The sequence below is a fragment of the Nothobranchius furzeri genome, chromosome 6 (genome assembly GCF_043380555.1).
Source record: "Nothobranchius furzeri strain GRZ-AD chromosome 6, NfurGRZ-RIMD1, whole genome shotgun sequence".
Classification (NCBI taxonomy): Eukaryota; Metazoa; Chordata; class Actinopteri; order Cyprinodontiformes; family Nothobranchiidae; genus Nothobranchius; species Nothobranchius furzeri.
Genome location: NC_091746.1, coordinates 59,868,547 through 59,893,510, shown reverse-complemented (window position 1 = coordinate 59,893,510; position 24,964 = coordinate 59,868,547). Strand labels below are relative to the sequence as shown.

The 24,964-nt window shown below is 42.8% G+C and overlaps 3 protein-coding genes across 4 annotated transcripts in view; 1 reads left to right on the top strand and 2 right to left on the bottom strand.

Annotated features, from left to right (window-relative positions):
- mtrex (Mtr4 exosome RNA helicase) overlaps positions 1 to 11,457 on the top strand; it is a 26,847-nt gene extending 15,390 nt beyond the window's left edge. The window contains exons 14-27 of the mRNA XM_015942950.3: positions 559 to 660; positions 1,828 to 1,953; positions 2,341 to 2,491; positions 2,597 to 2,769; positions 2,852 to 2,920; positions 3,005 to 3,130; positions 3,210 to 3,320; positions 4,460 to 4,648; positions 7,014 to 7,177; positions 7,704 to 7,809; positions 9,147 to 9,203; positions 9,284 to 9,446; positions 9,776 to 9,880; positions 11,059 to 11,457. Of these exons, the coding sequence (XP_015798436.3) occupies positions 559 to 660; positions 1,828 to 1,953; positions 2,341 to 2,491; positions 2,597 to 2,769; positions 2,852 to 2,920; positions 3,005 to 3,130; positions 3,210 to 3,320; positions 4,460 to 4,648; positions 7,014 to 7,177; positions 7,704 to 7,809; positions 9,147 to 9,203; positions 9,284 to 9,446; positions 9,776 to 9,880; positions 11,059 to 11,111 (1,695 nt within the window). The 3' untranslated portion in view covers positions 11,112 to 11,457. The remainder of the gene's footprint in view (positions 1 to 558; positions 661 to 1,827; positions 1,954 to 2,340; positions 2,492 to 2,596; positions 2,770 to 2,851; positions 2,921 to 3,004; positions 3,131 to 3,209; positions 3,321 to 4,459; positions 4,649 to 7,013; positions 7,178 to 7,703; positions 7,810 to 9,146; positions 9,204 to 9,283; positions 9,447 to 9,775; positions 9,881 to 11,058) is intronic.
- Positions 1 to 24,964, bottom strand: part of LOC107373312 (homeodomain-interacting protein kinase 4-like) — a 745,746-nt gene that overhangs the window by 650,129 nt on the left and 70,653 nt on the right. The gene's annotated exons all lie outside the window — the stretch shown is intronic.
- plpp1a (phospholipid phosphatase 1a) lies at positions 11,181 to 24,964 on the bottom strand. Of its 2 annotated transcripts, none has more exons than XM_015942953.3 (6): positions 23,956 to 24,964; positions 21,784 to 21,938; positions 16,429 to 16,709; positions 13,609 to 13,666; positions 12,351 to 12,527; positions 11,181 to 12,238 (listed from the first exon to the last, which is right to left on the bottom strand). In XM_015942953.3, the coding sequence occupies exons 1-6, from the start codon at positions 24,011 to 24,013 to the stop codon at positions 12,110 to 12,112; spliced, it is 858 nt and encodes a 285-aa protein (XP_015798439.3). In that variant the 5' UTR covers positions 24,014 to 24,964; the 3' UTR covers positions 11,181 to 12,109. The 2 variants fall into 2 exon arrangements, with proteins under 2 accessions (XP_015798439.3, XP_015798440.3); XM_015942954.3 differs by lacking the exon at positions 21,784 to 21,938 and adding an exon at positions 20,951 to 21,102.

Here is a 24,964-nt window from a genome sequence, read left to right as displayed (position 1 = left end):
GAGTATGGAAAAAATTACATTCAAGTGCCCTCTTATCAGCAGATTCAAACATAAATCATCTCAATTTATGGGACCGCAAAAGTAAACGGAGTACTGACTCTCCTAACAAACATTAAAAAACCGACAAAAGTGTATCTCAAGCCTGTAACATTTGAGTTCTTGGAATCGATTCTGAACCTTTGTGAATCTATTCTGAATCTTTATAAATAAGAATCCCGATTCAGACTTGAATCGATTTTTTTTTGCACATGAATAACATCTGCATAATAAATGCTCTCAAAAGTTATTTTCAACAAAAATTCTTTTTATTTACCAGTTTAGAATATTTAATACTTGCACAAAATTAAGATTTGGTTAACTTCAGTGGGAAATGTGGTGCATCAGCTGATGTTATTGATGACTTTTAGCATGCAGATAGGGTGGAAAACGTCTAGATGTCGGCTGACTATGACCTCTACATATCGGTATCAGCAATATAAAAACCAACATCGGTCGACTTCTAGTTAGAAACCGGAACTGGGAACATTTGTGTTTTATTGCTTTTTCCTTTCATTCCAGGCCTTGTTTGCCACGGAGACTTTTGCCATGGGTATAAACATGCCGGCTCGGACTGTGCTCTTCACCAGTGCACGCAAGTTTGATGGCAAGAGTCACCGCTTCGTAAGAGACTTCCTCTGTCATTAATAGAGTTCACCTTTTCAGGTTGAAATTATATTCTGGCACTTTCCATCGTTTTTGATTCTTAAAGAGCAAGTCACCCCCTACCAGAGTATTACTCCACTCCCACTTCCTGTTTGAAAAATGCAACAAATGCTTTTGCCTAGCAGACCGAGAGGGCGGATCCGCTAACAAACACACACACACAGGCTCACAACGACATTGTGACATCATATGGTACCAGCTAACATTCTAGGGTACCTCTTAGCCAATAGCGATGGCAGATTTAAATTCAAATGCAGTGCAGAGTTTTTACCTGACAACAGCACAACACTGACAGTTTTAGGCAGAATATTTAAATTTTAACTAAAATGCACTAAAGTGCTAAACTAGCACGATTAGACACATATTTATATAGTTTATCAGAAGAAATAGTTGATTTGGGGGTGACTTGCTCTTTAAGTAGATATTTGTAACTTTGCAAAGTCAATCAGGGATTTTACTGTAAATGCAACAGTCATCCTAAAATGTTAAAGGCTCAGAAGAGAAAGTGAAGTTTGTGTATCTTATTCATTGTGAGGGTCAGTAAACCAGAACGTTTCCCACAAACGGTCCAGCTCTGGTTAGTGTGGAGCTGTTAAACAACGTGTTGCTCTGAAGCCTTTATAAGGTCTTCAGGCTCTGCATCGCCACATAAACAGCCACGTATTGTTTATAGGAGCTGGGGGCCGTGTGTGAAGCTGCTGTCTCACACACACACACCCACGCAGAATGAGAGGAAAGCTGCCCTCCTAAAAGATCATCAGGAACATCTGGTGCCTCAGATGGAGCCAAAGCTCCACGCAGGCACTTACACTTGAAAACACACCACGCTCAATCCTGAACGCTGTCTTTTTAAAATCTTTATGACATCTATGAGACGAGGATTTGATCATTTAAACACAGAATCGGGTCCTTTATTTATAAAACCGAGCGGATAAATCAGGATTTGTTGGACATTTTTAGAGGAAGCCTAAAAATGTGCATGTTCTGGATTCCTGCGTATAAATGTTTTCTGTAATGCTTTTCTTTCTGCTCTTAGTTACTGTGCTGAGGAGTGGCTACGACTGTCAGACGAGGGAAAAAGATACACTTTGCAATGCAACTCTTTTTCTTTTCCTCTCCGTCTAGATTACATCAGGTGAATACATCCAGATGTCTGGCCGTGCCGGGAGGAGAGGGATGGATGATAGGGGGATTGTTATTTTCATGGTGGATGAGAAAATGAGTCCAGCTATAGGGAAGCAGTTGCTGAAGGTACGACCAGGCTGGATGCCATCACACTTTCATTACATGCACCTCTACTCTTTGTTTTGGAGAAATTTACCCATTTATTTAATTGGTTGAACCCACTTAGCAGCTTCTCCTGCTAGTCAGACCGTTTGTTGTTCTGATAAAACCTAGCAACACGGTGGACACATTTATAGCCACACTGCTATAAATACACAGGCGTTTGAAGCCGATTGTGTTAGTGTGTATTGTTTGTTGACCTTTTAAAAAGAAAATCTGTGAATTTGTTGCAGTTTAAAAGATTATTTAAAGTCTTCCCAGTTTGAGTTTGAGGGAATGACTTTTACGTGTTAGCCTGAGTGATCCCAACTTTATATTCTAGTCTGTTTATCTTTTTGTTGTCATACTGTGTAGGGCTCAGCAGACCCTTTAAACAGTGCCTTCCACCTGACCTACAACATGGTGCTCAACCTGCTACGTGTGGAGGAGATCAACCCAGAATACATGCTGGAGAAGTCCTTCTACCAGTTCCAGCACTACCGGGCTCTGCCCGGCGTGGTCGACAGTAAGATTTTTATTATGTGTGCACGTTCCATTCTCAACACTACCAAGGCAAAGATTTCACAGCTGTGCACTGCGGATTAGTCAGATTATTGGTTGTTTTGTGCAGAAATAAAGACACTTGAAGAGCAGTACCACACCATTGAAATCCCCAATGAAGAGAGCGTGGTCACCTACTTTAAGATAAGGCAGCAGTTGGCCAAACTAGGTAAAGAAATACAGGAATTCATCCACAAACCCAAATACTGCCTACCGTTCCTCCAGCCTGGGCGACTAGTGAAGGTATGCCGACCCAGTCACAGTCCGACCGGTGAAAGGTTTGTACATCTAACTAAAAGCCAAACTCGTTGCTCTGGTGTTGCAGGTGAAAAATGAGGATGCTGACTTTGGCTGGGGGGTTGTTGTAAACTTTTGCAAGAAGACTAATGTGAAGGTGAACCAGATTAACTGTCATCTATGCTTTTATTTTTCTATTGGTGTGTTTTTGTGGCTCATCTGATTGTTTTTTTCCTCACAGGCAGCCACAAACGCTGAGCCGCTGTACGTGGTGGAGGTTCTGCTTCACTGTAGTAAGGAAAGTGTCAAAGATGCTGCTACTGAAGCAGCCAAACCTGCTGCTGCAGGGGAGACTGGAGAGATGCAGGTGGGTGAAACCACACAAAAGCACTGTCACTGTTTCTGCACACACACACGAGCACCGTTTAAATCTCCTTTGTACTCAGGTGGTCCCAGTGATGCTCCATCTCCTAACATCACTCAGTTCAGTTCGTCTCTACATCCCTAAAGACTTGAGGCCCTTTGACAACAGGCAGCTGATGCTCAAGTCCATACAGGTATGCACTAAAGATACAGGTACTAGTGTGGTGATGAACTTCTCCTTACTGGTAACTTCAGTCTACTGTAGCCTGAAGGAAGGCCTTGTGCAACAGTTCTCGGTCCTGGAGGGCCGGTGTCAAGACCTAGTGGATCAAAGCTTTAATGTCGGTGCTCCTAAACCAAAGGAAACTATACTGTTGACTATAAAGCGATGTTGTAGCTGAAATACTTGCATATAGAACATTGATCTGATTGATGAGGATCAGGCTGGTTCTGTTCCAGGAAGAAAAACGCATGATATCGTTCTCATGATCGACTCGAAGAAAATGGAAGCTGTCCTGTAAAGCTTGGATGCCTAAAAGGCTTTTTAACAGCGTAGATTAAATAGCTTCATAACTAGTAATTTAATTTATTCTATCAGTGATTTTGTCCTATTTTATCTTTTTTCTCAAAAGATGAGAAGAAAGTTTGAAAGAATGTCCAGTTTTAATTTTGTTTTTTTGGTTAAAGCTGCAAAACGCAAACAGGGTCACGAAAGACTCACCTGTCCTGTCGGGTATCATCCCTGGGCAACGTCCGCTGGAACTAGAAAGCCTTGCTGCCAGAGGAAATAAAAAAAACGCTCTAAACACCAGTCGCCATTTTCTACGTCCAAACGTCTCTTCTTGTCTGTGACTTCAAATGGTGTTTTTCTTTTTGGGACTCTGGTAGTTTGTCCTAAAGTTAAAGTGGAAGCAGCCGCTGTTTCTCCTTCTCTGGTGTTATCGAGCGGAGAACCTCACACACCACCGGTGTTCTGTTGCAAAGTGCACAAGTGCGTAATGAGTGGAGGACCAGGGAAGTGTGGCGGATCGGCGAGACTGACAACCGGGTGGTCCGGTGGCTGCTTTCAGTCCGAGTCGTGTTATTGGCGGAGGTTTTTAGACAAATGCGAGATAAGCACGTTATTCATTTTTTCGTTTTTTTTTTTTTTTTTTTTTTTTTTTCCCTATTCCCACATTTAATCACGATGTTGGAAAGTTTAAGAGGCATGGAAAATGTTTTAGCTAGCTTCTTTTGCAGATTTGCTATTGCAGCTTTAATGGTGTTCAACAACACAACAGCATTTACGTTTAAAAATAAAGACTCTTTCAAAAACCAATCGTTTTGTCTTCAGGAGGTGCAGAAGCGTTTCCCAGATGGCGTTCCGTTGCTCGACCCCATAGATGACATGGGCATCAAAGACCCGGCACTAAAGAAAGTGATTCAGAAGGTGGAGGCCTTCGAGCACCGGATGTACACCCACCCCCTCCACAGCGACCCCAATCTGGAGTCGGTCTATTCTCTCTGTGAGAAGAAAGCTCTGGTAAGAAACAAGTTAAACGTCAAACCTCAGGATGTCCGGGCACTCGTTATAGGCTTCTGCTGCTTTTGGATTAGGTTGTATTGTTTTAACAAAACAATTTTAGTTAGCTCATGGTCACTGACCTTCTGCTTTTCTTTTGTTTCTAATGAGATCCTTAAAAAAACAGGAAGAAAGCAAGGACGTTGTTCCTACACCCGCAGACGTAGGTCGCACCGCACAACTGTTCCTGGTTAAAGGACAAAGTGCAGGATTTTATTTTATCACGTAGGCTTTTGGTGTTATGTATCTTACCACATAAACAACATTTTAGTTTGTTTTTCTAGCAGCACATATGTTTTCTGTTACCTCAGTCACTCCACCAAGTAAAGTAAACCAGTTTAGCACAAGTTACACATAAACTAGCTGAAAAAGGAAAAAGCTGAAACACGATTTAACTTTCTCACACAGCTTTACTTTTAAGTGATCAACAACTTGAAACATTGATCTGGTCTCCAGGTTAACTTTACTTATGACTGGATAGTAATTAGCTCTTTATTGTTGCTTAATATTTGTATCAGTTATGGCTGTTCTTTAACTTTCATTGTCTGATAGGGATGACACTTTAACACCCTGTTGCTATGGCTACCCGAGTTCCTATCTGTTCACTCATTTACAACCCCAGCATAATTTTGTTCCGATTTTAGATGTAATCATGAATTAAACTCATCATACAGGCTTGTTTGTAAAGATCTTTGTTCAAAGACCAAGCTCGTTTGTTTTTTCTGCACATTTGCAGTGGTTTCTAGTGGAGGTCGACCGATCTTGTTTTTCTATTGCAGATACCGATGCCGACATGCAGAGGTCAGCTGATGGCCGATGTGTGCTGCTGATGTTCATGGCATTTATATCTAGATGTTTTCCATCTTGTTTTCATGCTAAAATGGTTTTAACCAATTGTGAAGTCTTAATTTTGTGTTCCAATCAGACGTCTAACTGAAGTTAATTAATCAACCAAGTGTTAAATATTCAAAACTGGTATATAAAAATATCTGACAGTAATTTTTAGAGCTTTTACTACACAGATGTTAGTCAGGAACCTAAATACGTATTTAAATACAATTCTAGAGCAGCACTGAGCTGCCCAGGAATGAGCCTGACTTTAAATTGGCTTTACTAAGGAGGTCAAGCCAAGGCATGGTAAAAATGGTAAATATGTTCTTGATATATTGGCCGACCGATATATCAGTCTACCCCCAGTCTTTAGTGTAAAGGAATGCCTTATAAGTAGATCTATGTGTGGGGGGGAAAGCTCAGGCGCTCCTGTTTCAGGAAATAGAAGTTAGCCAGAGCAGAGGGGAGCAGAAGGTGGCAGGATTTCCTGATATTCAGACATCTTGCCTCTGATTGGCTAACAGCAACTCTACCACCATCTCTGTTTTCTCTGCAACGCTGATGTTTCATCTCCACGTGGAGGATTGGTGGACCAACCAGTGCACACTAGCATGTTATTTCTGTTACTGAAAACAACCTGGTGACCAGTTAGGATGCATTCACACCTGCTTTACCGGATTCCCTCAGCTTCATTAGCCAAAGGAGGAAATAAGGCTTCTACTAATGTGGGTCTGAACAGTTCAGCAGTTTTGTGTGGAAAAAAGAGTTTAAGCAGCAAAACGTAAACATGTGTGTTCGTAATAAAGCTGGAGATTGTTCTCTCTCTCTCTCTCTCTCTCTCTCTCTCTCTCTCTCTCTCTCTCTCTCTCTCTGTCTCACCCCATCTCTCTGTCTTTCCCTGTGTCTCTCTCTTTTTCTCTGTTGCTCCCTCTCTCTCTCTGTCTCTCTCTCTTTCTCTGTCTCACCCCATCTCTCTGTCTTTCCCTGTGTCTCTCTCTTTTTCTCTGTTGCTCCCTCTCTCTCTCTGTCTGTATGTCTCTCTCTCTTTCTCTCTCTCTCCCTCCCTCTCTCCGTCTCTCCAGGTGTTCAGTTTAAACCCAAACCATGGTAGTGATGTCACAATAACTATTTGTTTAACAAAGTAACACTGAACCTTTCAGTTGTGAGTCTAAAGAAACCAGGCGGGCAGTCATTTACTTCTTTCTTCATCTTGAATGATAAATCTGGTGAAGGCGTTGTACTGTTTGGCTCAGAGATGTTTTATAGTGATAAGAAACCGGCTGAGATGGGTGATGAATACTGTTGGTGCACGTCTGCAAGGCAAGCAGAAAGCATCTGTTGTCATTTTCATTCATACTCCTCTTCATCACGGGGACCCAAACACCTAATGAAGCTGCCAATTCTAACAGAGTCCGATGGTGCGGTGTGCTTTTGTCAGCTCTGGGACAGCCTCTCTGGACCGTATGGTAAACCTTATGACGTGTTGTTGTTTCAGATCGCAGCAGATGTTCGAACGGCCAAGCGAGAGCTGAAGAAAGCTCGAACCGTCCTGCAGATGGATGAGCTCAAGTGTCGGAAGAGAGTCCTGAGGAGACTTGGCTTCGCCAGTCCCTCTGATGTCATCGAGATGAAAGGGCGGGTTGCCTGTGAGATCAGCAGGTAGGCATAAACCGAGTCGGCTGAGGTGTGTCTGTAGTCGTGTTTGTGGTTGTGTCATTGCTGTCCAACTATTTATAAACAGCCATGAAACTACTTTGGCACACATTTAATTTTAGTCACAAATCTTTCAGAGGAAGGTGCACTATGGTAGTTTTCATTCCAGCTGTGGCGTCTGGATCGCTGACCGTCAGTGCTGAAGAGAGCAGACAAGTTCATTCTTAACGTTGTTATTGGAACAGCTGATTATAGCAGCAATTCTCATAATGACACCGAGCTCCGGAGAGGCGGACATCTTTGTTAATAATTTATGGACGCATTAACGAGTGTGGTCTCAGCACAGTAATGGCGGCTTGTGTTCCTTGTCCAGCAGCCAGTGGGTTAGCGTGTGTGTGTGTGTTGTGATTTAAAATGTAAGGCATTTGTCCCATTGTCTCAAACACACATTTTAGTTCTTTAGTCATTGTTTAAACCAACAGCAAGTGTGTGTTTCAGATCATGTTTTATTCTTTGTTTTAATTCTGCACAGCGCTGACGAGCTCCTGCTGACGGAGATGGTGTTCAACGGCCTCTTCAACGACCTGGCGGTGGAACAGGCTACTGCCCTGCTGTCCTGCTTTGTCTTCCAGGAGAACGTACGCCCGCGCGCGCGCGCACACACACACATCTTTAATTCTCTATACAAACTTTCCCAAATGCTGACCCAAACATCTGATTCCCATTCCCATGAAGGAAAGGTTCAAGTTGCATTCTTTGCTTCGTTCTCCGCTTTGCAACCAAAACAGAAACTTGAAGTAGATTTGTTTGTCTTGTCTAATGAAGCGTTTGCTCTGAAAGATCCAGTATCAGATGCTTAGGCTCCACGCCACACTACCCCTGTCCTGTCCTTTCTCTGTGTTCTCTGTAACCATGGAGACCACAGCAGGCGGCTGTAATTTTTTTAAAAATTAGGATCATTTATCCAACATGTGTGATTTAAAAATGCTGATATTCCTAATGGTAATTATACTTAATGCTCTTAGTTTTATGTTTATGTGTTCTGATTGAAGGCCAAGCAGAATGATTTCTTATGTTTACAGTTTTGTAAGTAAGATTTATTTTTAAAGCAGCTATCACAAATTAAAATGTAATTAAAAGCTAAAAAAAATAAAGATTTAAAGATCTTAAAACAAATGAATAAATATAATTTAAAAAAGATTAACGCAAAATAATTGTAAACAAAAGGGTCTTTAGCTGCTCAGACTGTCAACTCAGCGTTAGAATAAAGGAAGTTTGTTCCAAAAGGATAAAGAAGGATAGAGGACCAACAGCCTGCAAACCTGGACTTTCATGTCTGGTCTTTTGTTTCTCATTTGCAGAATAATTAGTAAACTGATGGAGATCCTGCTCTGCTGACTGACTCGTTATTTGCAATTCAAATGTTCTGTGACACCATTCTGTTGTTAGCCAATCAGAAGGTCCGACTGAACCTGTTTAACCTGTGCGGCGACTGAGCCGTTGGCTTCCAGAGAAATCCTCCTTTCACCTTTTAAAGAATTCTTCAAATAGCTGAGATCTGTAGAGTTTTAAGCCAGCCAACGCCTCTCAGATCTAAACCATCATCTGCTGCTAACCTGTTTTTATGCTGCTTGGTGACTTAGTTTGTTTAGCCAGCAGCACGATCAGAACCATCAACAACACTGTCCGTAAAATCTGCAGACTGGACGATTGAAATCTGAAATGCAACACAATAGAAACACTTTTAGAGATATTTTCAGGTCAGAAGTCTTCCAGTACTCCCTCTAGCATCAGTTTGCGCTTTGAAAAAAACTCTTGTTCTACTTTTATAGTTTTGTTGTTGAGTGTTAATTAAAAAATACATTTATCTTTTTCTTACAGCCAGCAGATCCTCCAGTCGTGCTCCCAAAGCTCCAGAACAGAAATTCGTTACATTTTCCTTTTTGAGAATAATAATGAGGTTTTCGCCCTGCAGGCCAACGAGATGCCGAAGCTCACAGAACAGCTGGCTGCACCTCTCAGACAGATGCAGGTGAGACGACTCCGAGTGTAAGCGGCACTGATCAGGCTGACTTTTATTGGTGATGAAAACGTTCTTGTTGTGGGGTGCAGGAGTGTGCGAAGCGCATTGCTAAGGTCTCCGCAGACGCCAAGCTGGAGGTGGACGAGGAGACATATCTGAACCAGTTCAAACCCCACCTGATGGATGTGGTCTACGCCTGGGCCAACGGGGCCACGTTTGCTCAGATCTGCAAGATGACCGATGTCTTTGAAGGTCTGATGATGATGTCATAGAAGCACAAGAGCTTTTTACTTGTACTAAACAAGCGATTGGGTTGTTTTTTGGAATCTGACATCATGCAAAATACTTTTTGGCTTCAACTCTGATTTATGATGTAAGATGTTACAGAACACAGAAGGTCTTGTCTGAGTTGGGAAACGTGGGGAGGATTAATGAAGCGTGTGTCATTTCTGGCAAATAAATCGAGATTAACAAATACCCCAAAACATCTCCTTGTTAGTTTAACTGAAATAACTCTTTATTTTGACCCCTCAAGGTGTAAATGCAGCAATTTTCTCACTGTCGTTCTGACTGTCGTGTAGGAAGCATCATCCGCTGCATGCGCCGTCTGGAGGAGGTGCTGCGACAGATGTGCTCCGCTGCTAAAGCCATCGGCAACACAGAACTGGAGAACAAGTTCGCAGAAGGTACGAAACACATTTCATACTGGGATGAGGAGGTAGAAATGTTTGATTTTTAACTGAAAAGCAGTTTTAATGATGAATAAATAAATAATCCAGTAGCTTAAGTCTCCAAACTAAAGCTGAAGAACTTGGTGGTGGCCACAGGTTAAGAGTTGATAAAGCTGCAGGCTGAAGTGATAAAAGGACCACGAGATTCGGTTTAATCACGAGTCGGCCAACACACAGTTCACAAGCAAATCCTGCTGAAAGTCCCTGGAATGTGTAAAGGGAAACATTATGCTGTGGTTCCCTTTGTCCCATTCTCAGTCAGCTCTGGGTGACAGACATGTTTTATACTGAACATCTTAGGTGTGTTCTTGCTGTGTCGTATTTCTAATTCCATGCTGTAGTTCTTTTTAAAACACAGAACAGTTTGTCAGCCTGAGGAAGTTTGCAGCCACAAACGAAACATAGTTGGAAAACAGGTAACAAAACTGTTCTGTTTTAAAAACAGAACTACAGCATGGAATGTATTATACTGGAATGGTAGTAGAGGTGGACCGATATTGGTTTTTCTATTGCTGATTTCTAGACTTTTTTCACTTTTTCATGCTAAAATTTCACTAATAACGTCTGTTGATGCACAAAGTTTCTGACGCTGAATCAGTTTGTTAAATCTTAACTTTGTGCACCGCCCAGTGTTAACGTCAGACACCCAAATAAAGTTTAAGAGTATTTATTAAGCAGATGGTATTAGTTAATGTAAAATGCATTTAAATAAAATTCTGTAAAAGCACTGGGCTGCCCGAGGATGCGCCTGACTTTAATCGGCTTCTCTAAGGACAAATATCAGCCCGATATCGGTCTACCCCTAAATGGTACCATGGTAAATAAATATCAAAGCTAAATGTGGTCCACTAGAATATTTTTTTTACAGACTGAATGTTTTGAAAGTAAAATGTTTTAAAGTTGAGCAGAAAGTTTACAGAAGTTTGTGAGCTAACGAAATCCAGATCTATCTAGAATAAAGTCAACATTCAGATAAACCATAATAAGCCCGCCTTTTCCCTCTTCTGTCTGGAGCGGCTTCATTTCTCATCACCAATTATTCTGAAGCTGTTCTCTCAAAAACTGAATTTTACATTAGTGACGGTTAAAGAAAACCATTTAGTACCATGACTGTTTTCTTTCTGTCTCTGCAGGAATAACGAAGATCAAACGAGACATCGTTTTCGCTGCCAGTCTGTATCTATAGTCTCATTAGTGATTCATTCGCCTGTTTTCCTGCTCCAACACAACCTTAGTTCCAAAAACGGCCTAAACCTTTCAGGTGGGAAAACTTTTATTTTATTTTCCATCTTGTTACCATGTGATCACACATTTAAATGACCAGGAAACATTACAAGTTAAAACTTTAATTTAGCTGTTTGCTTACATTGGTACGTGACATCATACATCAAACACATGCTTCACTTGTGTTAACGTTGAGTAAAATGGCTTCATTTCTCCTTGTTTTAGACATCTGTATATATATCTGTAACGTTGTTTTTCAATAAAAGTCTGTATGGTGATTTGTTGGCATACAGATTATACAAAAAGCACATTGTTGTCTGTTTACATTAAATACACAGCAGTCCAGCAAAGGCAACGCGGGCTTAGTCGAGGACTCTGCAGCTCTCTAACTAAACGTGATGCAGGTGAGACAGCTGGAGAGTGAGACAGCAGCAGCCTGGAGTCAGCACAGTAATGCTGCTGCACTCTGATCTAGGATCAGTTCTCTTCATAATTAACCCTGTGATGCACCTATCCTAAGGCCACATAGTTTAAAAACCCTTTAATGGGTGCAGGAGACATAAAACTGACCCCAAATCAGAATCTTGAGCGTGCTGACTCCAGGTCAGGAAAAGCACTAAAAACGGTTACATTCACAGGTTTCCACCCCCGTCCCATCAGTGGTCTGACCCTTTAGGAGTGGTGTGCATGCAGGCAGCTGTTCTTCAGAATCCCCATCCTTCATCCTCAGTCACTTCAGTGGGCAGAAGAGATAATCTCAGCAAGTTACATCTAAATAGGCCAAGTGGTTTCTAAGCTCTTTAAATGGAGCATCTGCTTTCCTGTAATCATGTAGAGGAACTGGGCAACATTAGTATAGCGAGCCCCTCTGGTCCATGCAGTGAACTGGTCAGGGATTTCAGATAGAAGCTTAGAGGCTGGGAGTCGTGTGCGTTCGGGACGAGCAGAAGATTCTGCTGCTCACTGAGGAAAGGCGGGACTCTCCAAGTGGTGTCCATTTGTGGGCGTCTCCTGCAGGCTGGTGTGAGGGATGTCGCTTTGTTTAGGGGAATCCACTCGGGGTTTGAAGAAATCCGATACGAAGAAGATCTGCAGGATTAAATAAAATGGTAGCAGCTGGGGTAAAATGTTTAAACTGTAGTTAGATTAAAATAATCTGTAGGGAAGAATAAAAGCCTCGTGGTAAACAAAGGGCACTCACCACCAACAGGGCCATCAGTGCGCCCTGCAGAAGGCCCGTCAGCACGTCGCTCCAGTGATGTTTGTAATCGGACACCCTGGACAGCCCTGTGTACACCGAGGCCGCGATCAGGAAGAACTGCAAGGTCGGCCTCAGCAGCCGCGCCCACTGCGTCTGAAGCCGAGCCTGCAGGTAGAGCTGGAAATCACACAGACGGGTTTAAAAATAAACACAGGCAGCCATGTGCATTGTGTTGGGAATGTTTATTTACTGCAGAACTCAAACCATCGCGACTCAGCACATTTTGTTTTCCAGATTCATTATTCTAACAGATTAGATGACCAAAAAAATAATAATTCTCTTTTTAAATGTTGAGGAAAAAGATGTCACATCACCACGAGCTTAAAAACAAGTTTACCGGATCATCTGGCTGCCAGAGCGTGGAAAAAGAATCCATCAGCTGGGCTAAAAAGGGCTTCACGGCATCTTAAGTAGAACAGTCTCTAGTTTACTGATCATTGTGTCATTTATCAGACATCATAGGTTCACGTTAAACAGGCGCTGCCTCCTAACCTTTGGCCCGACCCATGTTTGGGTTCCTCCTGCTGAACTTTGGAGCAAACGTTAAAGGCCGTGGCTTCTATTGTTGAACTTCTAGCACTGATGCCAGGACTTTGACCCTGGGTCTATTTATATCTACGCGTGTTGAATGAATGAGCAGCTCATAAAGGTCATCAGTAAAACCCAGTCGGTGTTACCGATACAGATCACAGAGCCGTGGGTGGAAAACCCAAGTTGGTAAACTGTATATAAAAAGAGCCGTCTCACGTATTTAATAATCTGCCTCCTCCAACCTACAATTAAAAATTTAACCAAACCACCAAGGGTGGGAATTAAAATGCTGAATCAGTAGCTTGTTCTCATCTTTATGTTGGTCCAGATAGATAATGGGCTTCAACATTTATAAAATGTAGCTTTTACTTTATAAATAAAGCCATTGACAGGGTCAGATCCCCTTTTCCTACTCTTAAATATTAAAATAAGCCATATGGTTGTTAAGATTTGTGTATTCCTGAGATCTGTTGGTCCACGGTTAACTCTGGCTTAGCCTCCATGGGCAAAGATAAGCTGCTACATTAGAATCATGAGTGTTCTACGTGGTGTTTGTGCTCAGTTCAAATCTAAAATTTTAATAAAAGAAAAATGTTCCATAAAGTCAAACATAAGCAGTAAATCCTGCTGAGGAGGATTCCAGAAGCCACCTGGTTGAGATACTCACAGCCAGGAACAGCATGCAGTACATGGAGAACGACGAGTGGCCGGAGTAGAACGACAACCTGCAACAGAAAAAAGAAATTAAGCTAGGTGTGTGTTAGACAAATCAGAGTGCATGAATGCACTCTGATTTAGAAACACACACACACACACACACACACACACACACACACGTTTCACAATGCCACCTTACACCAAACTTAATAATTTACTGTCCTGCTCCTCAGCAACTCGACACATCATTAGCTCGACTGTTGAGAATTAAAGAGCATGAACCGACAACCCGTCGCTTCACACCTGAACTGGACACCTCTACAGGTAACTTAGACACACATCGATGAGATCAATGCCCTTTAACCAAGAGCACCTTTTGTGGATTTTGAGAGCATTAATTATATTATGCTCAGATATTTTTCTGCTCGTTCTCAAAACGAAGTTCACATTCAAAAGTCCCTTCTTGTGTTCAAATATTTGCTCTCAAATCGACTCTTGTGCTCTTCAATTCAGACAAAAGTCCCTCTCTGGAATTTCAGTTCTTTGCCTCTGTTCTTATTAGGGCTGCACAATATATCATAAATATATTGTTATCGCAATATCAGCAGGCACAATATGCATATCGCAAAGAACAGATAAATATCGTAATGAATGGTCAGCTCAAATGTTTGCTACACAAAATGCATTCTGTCAATCCAACGGAAGCATGATGTTTTTTTTAACAAACCAAATAGAGCCCTTCACCCATTTGGCCAATTGGGTGGGTTCTCATAGGTCAGATGCCCGGCCCCAAGGCGGACGGCCCTTAATTTTGATGGTTAGCAAACACCTGAGTTAGCTTCGTTAGCTCTTTTTGCTGATTCTGCTTTTCCCGGGATCCAGTGAGTCCCTTTTCTTTTTCATTTTTTTCCCTTTCCTCACATCTTTTACTTTTCTCATTTTAATGATTTTTTGAATTTCTTTGTTTTTGATTATTTTTGTTCCTGAGTTAAGTTTTTATTTATCGCAAGTAATATCGTCATCGCAATATTAATCATTGTTATCGAATATCGTAGGTTTTCCTTATATCGTGCAGCCCTAGTTCTTATGGATTTATCCTACCAAAGGCCCCCCAGCCAATAGGAAGGCAGATAGGACACTGACCAGTGAGCTCTAGGTGGGCTCTTCCTTTATGACTCCCACCCTTAGCACCACACACACACCAAACCCACTTCTTCTATCATGGTGGGCACGCCACCTGACTATGTAAATAAAGAACGCACCCAAAAGAGGATTGAAAGCGCATTGGTCAGCGTCACATCTGCCATAGAAACGCCCTCACAACACAACACGCCCCCGACTAAAGGCAGGATATTAATCCCATAATCGTCCTCATTTTATATCTATTTAGCATTTAGAGTCTGTCTCTGCCTTTACAGTTCCTGGTAAATGTCCAGATAAACACATAACAGCCGATATTAACCCCACCTCAGCGACTAATGTAATATTAACGCATAATGTTCCACAGCGTCAGGTTAAACTGACTGGTGAGTAGCTGTATCCACCAGGAAGACAGCTGCTTCATCTAGAAATAGATTTCATAAATACAACTTCAGTCAATCCTCCTGTAAATAAACACAACTAGCTCTGACGACCAGCTCGTCTCCCCAGAGGAAGCAAAACTAAGCCAATGGAGTCGTGATGGTGTAAGATGATGCTGAGCAGGCCACCATGATCTGTTCTCATTCTAATGTGATGCTCCCATTAGTGTCACACACACACACACACACACACACACACACACACACACACACACACACACACACAAGCTGGAAAATTGTCTTCCTGACATTAGCCTTGAAGGCTCTGGTTATCAGACTCGAATCCTTCTCTCCAACTCCTGTTGGACGTTTCCGCTACACCACGTTAAAAAAGGCAGACAGCAGATAAGTAACGAGGCTCCAGGAAACACCGCACCCTGTAAACGTACAGTAGAAAACAAACAGACGGGGGAGTGGGACCAGACCTCCCAAGCTTCATGTACAATGTCTATCAAAAGAGAAAAAAACAACAAAAGTCTAGAAGCTAAAATCGGGTTGCATTAAATTCTTCTCGCATCCCATAATAACCTGACACCGTGAACACTCCTCTGTGGTATAGCGGAGATCAGAATGAGGAGAGGAAATCCTCTCCTCCCACTGTTCTTCCCTCTCTGCTTGGAGCTGATAACATTCACAGCTTTCTAAAAACAAGCTTTTCATTCCTGTGCTGTGAGTCGGTCTGAGCCGCCGTGATCAGAGCAGCTGCTGCTGCCTGTCACATGTTTACATTTAAAAACACTGCTAACTACAGAAAGGCGTCTTCTGCTGATAGTGTGGAAGAGTTGGAACGTTTGAAATACACTGTCCAGCTAAAACCAGTGTTTTAATGATCTGTGGGATCGTTGCCAGCTGCTGGACTCCAACGGTGGGTGTAAAAACCAGTTCAGCTCCAACTGGGACAAGTCAAGCTGCTTTGACACGGCACGCTTAGACGACAGGTGCGTGCAGAGTAATTAATACGTCACTATGTGAAGGTCGTGACCTTCGTGAAATTAGCTCTTCCAGCTTGGAGCACCTTAGGAACTCTTTAGAGACTGTTTCTTCCTTCAGGGTTCATTTGGATTTCCAACACCTAACTTTTTTTGCCCTGGAATTTATTTAGCTTTTTAGGGACGTTAATGTTGTCAAATGAGAGATATCTGGGGTTGCGTGTCTTAACAAGTGCCATCTTGTTTAGTCCTACCTGTATACTGTATATAAGGAGTACTATGAGTATTATGCTACTAGATGAACAGGATCTGAGGACGTACCTGCCCTCATTGGCCATTTTTGGGTCTCCAGTGCAGGTGAAGCTTTCGATATACGCCCCCGCCGAGCAGTTGATGAGGCTCCAGTCAGGTTTGCACGCGTTCAGGAAATGCGGTCTGAGGCGGCCAATTGAATACTTTGCGATGTCCGTCAGGGACTGACTCATCGCTGCGCCAAACAGGAAGGTACCGATGGCTTTGTAAACACGGGCTACGTAGCTGCCGAATGATGACTTGGATTTGAGGCGGTGCAGATAAACTAAAAGGCACTCGCCAACGACCATCTGCAAGAGAAAGGACAGAGTCAGAGGCTTGTTTGGGTGCAGCTGAAGGAACATTAACATTAGAATAGAATAATTGGGCCGATATAAGTAACTCAAACATAAATAACCTTACTGGTTTAACAGTTTCAAACAGAAACCATTAACACAAACATGGTTACTCTGATTTTCTCAGCAAGCAGATTAAAGAACAAAGAAACAGTGGATACAAAAAGACAGAAGGACTAGATGCTGAGTCATCATTTGGATAAGAACAACTGAGCCTGATTAAAGCCACTTAGTTAACACAAGCAGAAGACTGACAACACTATTTCATTTTGGCCTCAAAAATGTGGCGTCAGGAAGATGTCCACTTAAAACTTTCACAATCAGTTTTAATTGTAATGGTTTGTATTAGGGATGAACCGATATCTCGGGCTGATATTTGCAGCTCTTGCTGGGTAGGTTCGCGGCCGAATGTGAAGCGGCTGGGATGAGGATCAGCACCTCCAAATCTGAGACCATGGTTCTCGACCGGAAAAGGGTGGCTTGCCACCTCCGGGTCGGGGGAGAGGTCCTACCTCAAGTGGAGGAGTTTAAGTATCTCGGGGTCTTGTTCACGAGTGAGGGTAGGAGGGATCGGGAGATCGACAGGCGGATTGGTTCGGCGTCTGCAGTGATGCGGACGCTGAGCCGATCTGTCGTGGGGAAGAGGGAGCTGAGCCAGAAAGCCAGGCTCTCGATTTACCGGTCGATCTACGTCCCAATCCTCACCTATGGTCATGAGCTTTGGGTAATGACCGAAAGAACGAGATCGCGGATACAAGCGGCCGAAATGAGTTTCCTCCGTAGGGTGGCCGGGCTCAGCCTTAGAGATAGGGTGAGGAGCTCGGACATTCGGGAGGGACTCGGAGTAGAACCGCTGCTCCTCCGGATCGAAAGGAGCCAGTTGAGGTGGTTTGGGCATCTGGTCAGGATGCCTCCTGGACGCCTCCCTGGGGAGGTGTTTCGGGCATGTCCTGCCGGCAGAAGGCCCCCGGGTCGACCCAGGACACGTTGGAGAAGTTACATCTCCAATCTGGTCCGGGAACGCCTTGGGGTCCTGCCGGAGGAGCTGGTGGACAAGGCCGGGGAGAGGACGGCCTGGAGCTCCCTAGTTAGGATGCTGCCCCCGCGACCCGGACCCGGATAAGCGGAGGAAGACGAGACGAGACGAGATGTTGGCATTGGGCATTATACCTCTTTTTTAGGGATGCAATGGTACGTGTATTCATATTCTGATTTTTCAGTACAGAATCTTTGCTTCGAAACAGACAGAGTTCCCACATGGGCGTGTAACTGTGCTGAACACATTAGCCCTTAGCTAGCAACACAAGCTGCATTGTCCAAATTCAGAGGCAGCACCCTTCGACCCAGCTTACCAGGTCAACATACGCTGGTGTCAGTAGCAGACACGAGGGTCATCTGTTGACCAGGAAGACTTGAATGAGTGGCTGTAAAATTGGACATCTGCAGCGTATGTCCTGCCCTGTTTGGTTTTAACACCGAGCACAAAATTAAGATTCAAGAGTTTGTTCAATTTAGGCCTAGTCCACACGTAGCCGGGGTTTTTTAAAAACGAATATCCGCCCCTCCAAAAACTTGCATCCACACCACCACGTTTAAAAAAAAACTGTCCACACGTACCCGGATAAATACGTTGTTAAGGACATGCCAGACCTGTAGGCGGCAGTACTTCCCCCGTTCTTAACCTCGTCCTTCGTCTGTGGTCTTCCGCAAGGAGCAGTAATTCCGCTTGCAAAAACAAACAAGCAGAAAGCGCTTGGACAATTGATGGATCGGGTAGTGACAGAGCGCAGCTCTGAAGGCTTCCATGATGCCGGCTAATGTAAACACAGGTCGCACACGTGATGTCAGCATTTTTTGTCGCGGAAAGTGACGTTGCGGACCTTAAAACTCCGGTTTTGTCTGTCCACACGCAGACACCCAAAACGGAGAAAACGCAGATCTTCACTTTGGCCGGAGTTTTTAAAAAGATCCGTTTTCGTGTGAAAAAACTCCGTTTTCGTGTGGATGACAGGCCAAAACGTAGAAAAATATCTATGTTTTGGCAGATCCCTGGCTACGTGTGGACAGGGCCTTAGTGTTCAAAAACTGATTCCAGTTCAGAAACGTTGTCCATCTAGTTTTACTAGAGACATTGCAGCATGCAGGTAAGTTGGAAATCGTCTATCGGCCATCAAACTTGTCCCAAAAAATTACCGTTAGCTCGAGAAATCGGCATCAGCAAATCCCCATATTGGTCAGTCTCTAGTTTATCCTAAAACATTAACTGAATAGATATTTGTTAGTTTGCAGAATGAGAGGAGTTCTAAATGAATGACTCACATCTGTATTACTGTGATCCTTGTGGTATAGGATTGTAGATATCTAACTGCCCATCAGTGCTGGCAGAGAACAAGCCCCCGAGGCTCAAACTAAAAAAATAAACATTACATCAGGGTTTTAACATTAAACTTAAAGGTAAATTGAGTTAGAATGACACCCTGTGGTCAAATGTGGGTACTGCAGCCCATGTTTCAAAACAAACTTCCAGTTTTGTGAGTTTTATGGTTGTTGCCAGTTATGGCTCAGCACCAGAAGATTCTAGATGACCAGTGAAGAAGAGTCATACAAAGTAACTTGAGTACATAAATACATTTCACTGTGGAATCGAGTTGTTGGTAATTGAAAAAGTTGCATAAGATTTTTTTAGGGTTGCCTATTTGTTTCTAATTTACCATTAGCATTGTGTGCTCAGTGTTAGCCTTTAGCTTTCTCTACATGATCTTAGAGTAAAACAAAAGCATACTGTGGGTTCACCTACTGCACACTGGGAGCAAAAGCGGTGCAAAACTGCAGCGGAAAGGTTTACTCGCGACAGCACTCAAGTGCACACCGGAAGAGTCTCAGCAGTGAAGCGGCTTCTCTGTCGCACTCCTTGCTCAACTGGCGAGATCACAAAATCCCTTGAGACTTCCGCCAATCTCCTCGCGAGATCACACGATCCCTCGAGACTTCTAAAGCCACAGTTTGTTTATGCAATCCACCATTTAAACAAAAAGAAGTAAATCACGTTTTATATCGCTGTTTGATGTCATTGATGATCTTGTTCCTCTCCACTGCCAGGATTAAAGCCATGAAAACACACCGCTGCACTTCTGGAACGATGCTGTGAGTAAATAAGCCGTTAGGTCACATGTAAGCTTCATATATATGAAATTGCATCGCTGCAATACTTTTATTTTGAAAATTACCAGGGATTTTACATTGAAACCGTGTGTGATTTCCTGTCTAGCTCTATGTTGGCTGCGGTAATCGACGCATTCCAGAAGCGGCTCCCAGAAAAAATAGAACCTGATCTTATCAGTAGCGGCGCAGCGAGCTGATTCTGGGTCATGTCTGAAAATTTCCACGTCGCGGCTGGTTTGCGACACTCCATTGACTATAATGGAAGCTGTGCCATTTTGCGGCCGTTCCGCGCTGCTTTTGCTTCCAGTGTGCAGTACGGGTTAAGGGTCACAAGAAATAATTTCTGAGCCACTCCTTTAACTGCTTTGTTTACTTTCCACATGTCTAGTGTTTGCTATCCACTGGTGTTGAATTACAAATGCCGACGCAGCAGCGTTAGCTGGTGTAGACTTGGCAACTTTGCGGGCTCACCAGCTGTAAACAATGACTATGTCCCTCTTTGGCTTTTTTAAAAGACAAAAACTGACAAATCCCCAGCTGGCTGAGAAGGACATCTCTTTCAATTTAGCCTTCTTTGCTAAGATTTTGACACAATTTTGTGATGATTTCATTGTTAAATTCATATTTATCGCACCTTTAAAATAACTGAAATACCACTGAATGCATCTGAGTCCTTATAACATTTTATTTTTAAAGGTAAAGACTTGTTAGGACTTTCCCATCTGGTCTCATTTTGTACACGCCTCCTGTCGCTCTGCATTCTTTTAAGGGAGCCAGTTTCAGTCTACTATCTCTTCCTCTGTGGTTTAGGGTGAAAACATTTAGTACAGCATGCTGTTGGAGAATGAACTGCTGTTAAGAGCCTGCTAAGAGAAGTTTCATGCAAACAATCTGACAAAAATGAATACTTAGTAGGAACAATGGATCAAAATGTGAAAGGGGAAGGAGCCAAACATCAGGAATGTTAAAAGGAAGAAGATGAACAGAAAAAGTGGGTTAAAGAAGGGAACTGTTAACAGAAATAAAACACTTACAATCAGTATTGTGATGGGAATCATAACAGCTCCTAACAACTGATAGGAAATGGTGTCCTCTTTAAGGGGGTACCTTATGGAATCGTCATTACAGAAAAAGCCTCTGCGATAAGGCTGGTGCAGCAAATTGAGGATCCCAAAAGGGAGCCCAACTAGCAGAGAAGCAACAAGAGAGACAGAAAACACAAGTTATTATAGGAGTTCCGACACCTTCCCATCACGCAACAGGACACAGCAGCCAGGCGAGAGGATCCCACAGAACGGTGCAACCTCTGAAGCATCTTCACCCACTCCTCAGAAAGAGTGTTACTGGTAAAGATAGATGAATGCTGGCGAGGAGGGGGTGTTAATGGGAAAAGAAGGTAAAAGCACAAAAATGTAAATGTTACAGGTGCTTCATCTCAGCTGCGTATCTGCGACACACAGCCCATCCACCTTCCATCCTCCCACAGAAACAACAGCTCGAATCCAGATGATCATTCCAGTTATTTTAGGAAACGGCGGCGCTGCCTGCATGTCTGTCTCTGATTAATAACAGCAAAGGAAAGTTCATCCAACAGATCGACTTCAAACTGATTCATTAAATGAAACCTGGCTCCTGATGAGAGTTTCAGGGTGGAAATCTAAAAGTCACATGTTTTGGTTTCAGTGAGAAGTTAAAACAAAACAAGTTTCAGTGACTGAATTCATCCAGTTTGAATTTTTAATAATGTAATAAAGATTTTTTTCAGTTTTTAAGTGAACATCCTCCTCGGCCGTTGGCACACCTGTTGTATGCTGGTGTTAACACGTCTACAAACACAGTGAGCGTCGTAAAGGGCCCTGCTACTTACGGAGACAATAGGCAGGGTTAGGCCTACAGAGTACAGCACCGTGGAGGTGATGGTGCTGCTGTGGAAAGGGTAGCTGATGCTCTCATCATTACAGAAAAAGCCCCTTTGGTAAGGGCGGACCTTACCCAGGTTATAGGCTGCCATAGGCAGCGCTCCTGTGGAGGGAGAGATCAGGGCCAGTTACCACAGGAATAGGTCCAAAGATTTTCAAAATAAAATGCATCAAAACATCTTTCAGGTGGAGTCAGAGCTGCAGCAGTCTTACAAACCAGAAACATTTTCAAACTATTTTTATTCATTTCTTTAAAAAATATATACATTTTTCCTCTCCTTCCTCAACAAAAAAATTATTTTAATGATTTTCTTTTACTGGGAAACATCAGCTTTGTCGCAGTTTTCTACCAAAGTATGTGAATCTATTAACTATATGTGTATAATTATACATTTCCTGATTAAGTAATCACTCTGTGATGAAAATGATGATGTATGAAGAACCAAATCAAATTATTTATTACTTGGTTCATCTTGTTGCCATTTTAATTCCCAAAAGGAAAGAAAAAGTGCACGACTGAGCTCAGCCTGATTTTCTGCAGCATCATGTCTGGAACGGTGACATCGTAAAAGCAGCGACCTAAGCTGTACAAATGTGTTTTAAAAGCAGCTTTTGGAGCTTGCTAGTATAAAAGAAGCTGTGAATGGTGAAGCACTCCCCATGGACGAAACACTAGAAAGATAAGAGGCCGTGCTAATGGGTTGGACAGAACAAAGTCTACATGTAATGCTGCTGTCATCTCACTGGGGTTTGGCCGATTTAACTCATGGTGTAGCAGAGAAAATGGTTCGTCGTTCAAGAAGGAAATGAGAGTCACTTTTGAGCTGTAGTGTACATTTACAAGAAGCAACAGCACACACTTAAAAACAAAAAGGAGCTTTGTTAGTTAAATAAAATCTGTTACCCTGGCCAGCTTTTCTGCAATAATGGGTCATTTTTTTTCAGCTGTTGACCCCCACAGCTGTGGTTGATGGGCCACAACAGCTGGAGGGGGAGAGAAGTGGAACAGAAATGCTCTCGGGCCATCGACGTGACTCCCATCAACGACAGCAAGCAGCCGCGTTGCACTTATTTTTTATTTTAATCCACACGACTGCAGCCCGAGTTTCCCCAGCTCAACCACACAGACACAAAAAATTTAACATTCAAACATACATACTCAGCAGCTCATTTGGCAGCTTACAGTTGCTGCATTAACCAAATAAATTCAGCTATGTGGGCTAAAACAGGACGAGCACTGTGTTCTCTGCTTCTTCATAATTACACACCTAATGAAAACATCTATGTCTTAGCCTCACTTTTAATCACAGAGCTCGGTTTGTAACACAGATGGCTGGTTGGGTTACAGATTCACTGAAAACAATCGATCCAAAGCTGGACTGGCAGAGGCTGCTGTGCACACTCACACTGCTGCCTTACTCATACTCAGACTTGACAGCCTCAGCATCACATGCAGCTTGCTGGCAACAAGCTATGAGTAAGCAGACACATGCCAGTGTAACAGAAAATGACTCAAACTCCTGAACATTGCTGAATCATTTTAGTCTTAATGACTTTCTGAACAGGAAATCAGTAGACGTTAGATTTTACAAACACACAAGAAGAAAACAGGTCTGTGAGTGGGAGTTAATCCTTTCATCTAAATACATCATTCTAGCAATAATGAGACATAAACCAGACAGATCTTAGTCTGAGATCTCATTTCTGCTTTAAAGCAGCAAGTCATAAATGCGTCAGGCATGTGTCATAAAGTCCCCATGTGATTGAATGAATCAGTCAATGGAAACAGTAGCCTGGCAAGCGATCCTATGAATATATAGAATTGCAAGGCACGAATTTGGTCTAGTTCACTGGGCTAGAGAACCACAGCTAAATAGTTTTTCCTATAAACTAAACTCCTGCGACTGGTTTTACGTTCATAAATGCTCAAAAACATTAAACCAGCTAAAATATTTAAAATAAACAAGCTATTATAATAAGAGCTATAAAAACAGGTTTAAATAGAATCTGTTCACCACTGCCTCACGCGGTGGAAAACTGCTAAACCCCAGCAGGATTACGCCGCTAATCGGATTATAGCAGGCAGTCTACAACAGAGTTAAATGCGTTTAAACACATACCTAGAACCAGACAGACTATGTCCAGCAGGACAAAGGGGATTCCTCTCGCCTCAAACATGTTGGCTCCTCTCCGTCTCGGTGAAGAGACCTTGTCTGCCTGCTGCGTCCTCCTGCGCTTTAATAAACCTCACACGGGGGATGCTCCTCCTTGAGCTCAGCGTTTATGGCTGTCGTCGATTAGTCTGGGTCACGTTTGTGAGAAGAAGTCCGAGTGACAAATGTTTAAAAGAACAATAAACGTCAACAAGCTCGTTAAGAAACGAGAAAGACCACCCCACAGCGAGGCAGGAAAGCCGATAGTTACAGGCTGCTGCTAGTGTTGTTGTTGAGTGGAGGTGAGTTGTAGCCCGGCCTGTCGCTCCGCGTAAGCTTCATTGTGAAAACTCACAGCTGCTTAAAAGTTTTTAAATAAAACAGACGAACATTTCTCAGAAAACTGCGGTGGTTCGATCAGACACCTGCCCCGCTGTTGGTGTCAGCAGCCGGGTGAAACGCGAGCCGAAAGCGTGAGCGGGGCACTCCGACGACGTCACCGCGTACAGGCCTTGTGCTGCTTTCAGGAACCAAACAAAATGTCGTAAAACTGTAGTAACGCTCAAGAACCGTCTGGTCTCCTTACTTTGACAAGGATGTTACAAAAACAAAAGATGAATTGTACATTCACAAACTGCGGAAGATTTCATCACTGGGTAATTTTGCTTGTTTAATCTTGAGTAAAGTTACTTTACTTTTACTGCGGATAACGGGAAACCCAGAGGGTCTTCTGTATCTATTTGCCTTTTCAATGAGCTACAACATAGGACAGGTACTGTCAGTAGCATCTCTACAACAGTACAATCTTAGTAAACTTAGAAGAACTCTTCATAAATTCAATCAAGCTAATATCAGTACGAATTAAATAAATATATTTGGTCACTACGTTTTACCAGCATACGTTTGTATTTGTATTTGTATAATCAAACACTTCAGAAATTAAACTATCAGTTATTAGTTCAAGACCAATAAATAC

Bases quoted from the DNA above. Each gene is read 5' to 3' on its own strand.
- plpp1a (XM_015942953.3), bottom strand. From the start codon at position 24,013: ATGTTTGAGGCGAGAGGAATCCCCTTTGTCCTGCTGGACATAGTCTGT. The intron at 13,667-16,428 runs GTACGTCCTCAG...TTTCTGTTGCAG, and splicing joins AAAATGGCCAATGAGGGCAG to GTTGTCGTTCTACTCCGGCC. The intron at 12,528-13,608 runs GTGAGTATCTCA...TGTGATTTCCAG, and splicing joins ACTGCATGCTGTTCCTGGCT to CTCTACCTGCAGGCTCGGCT.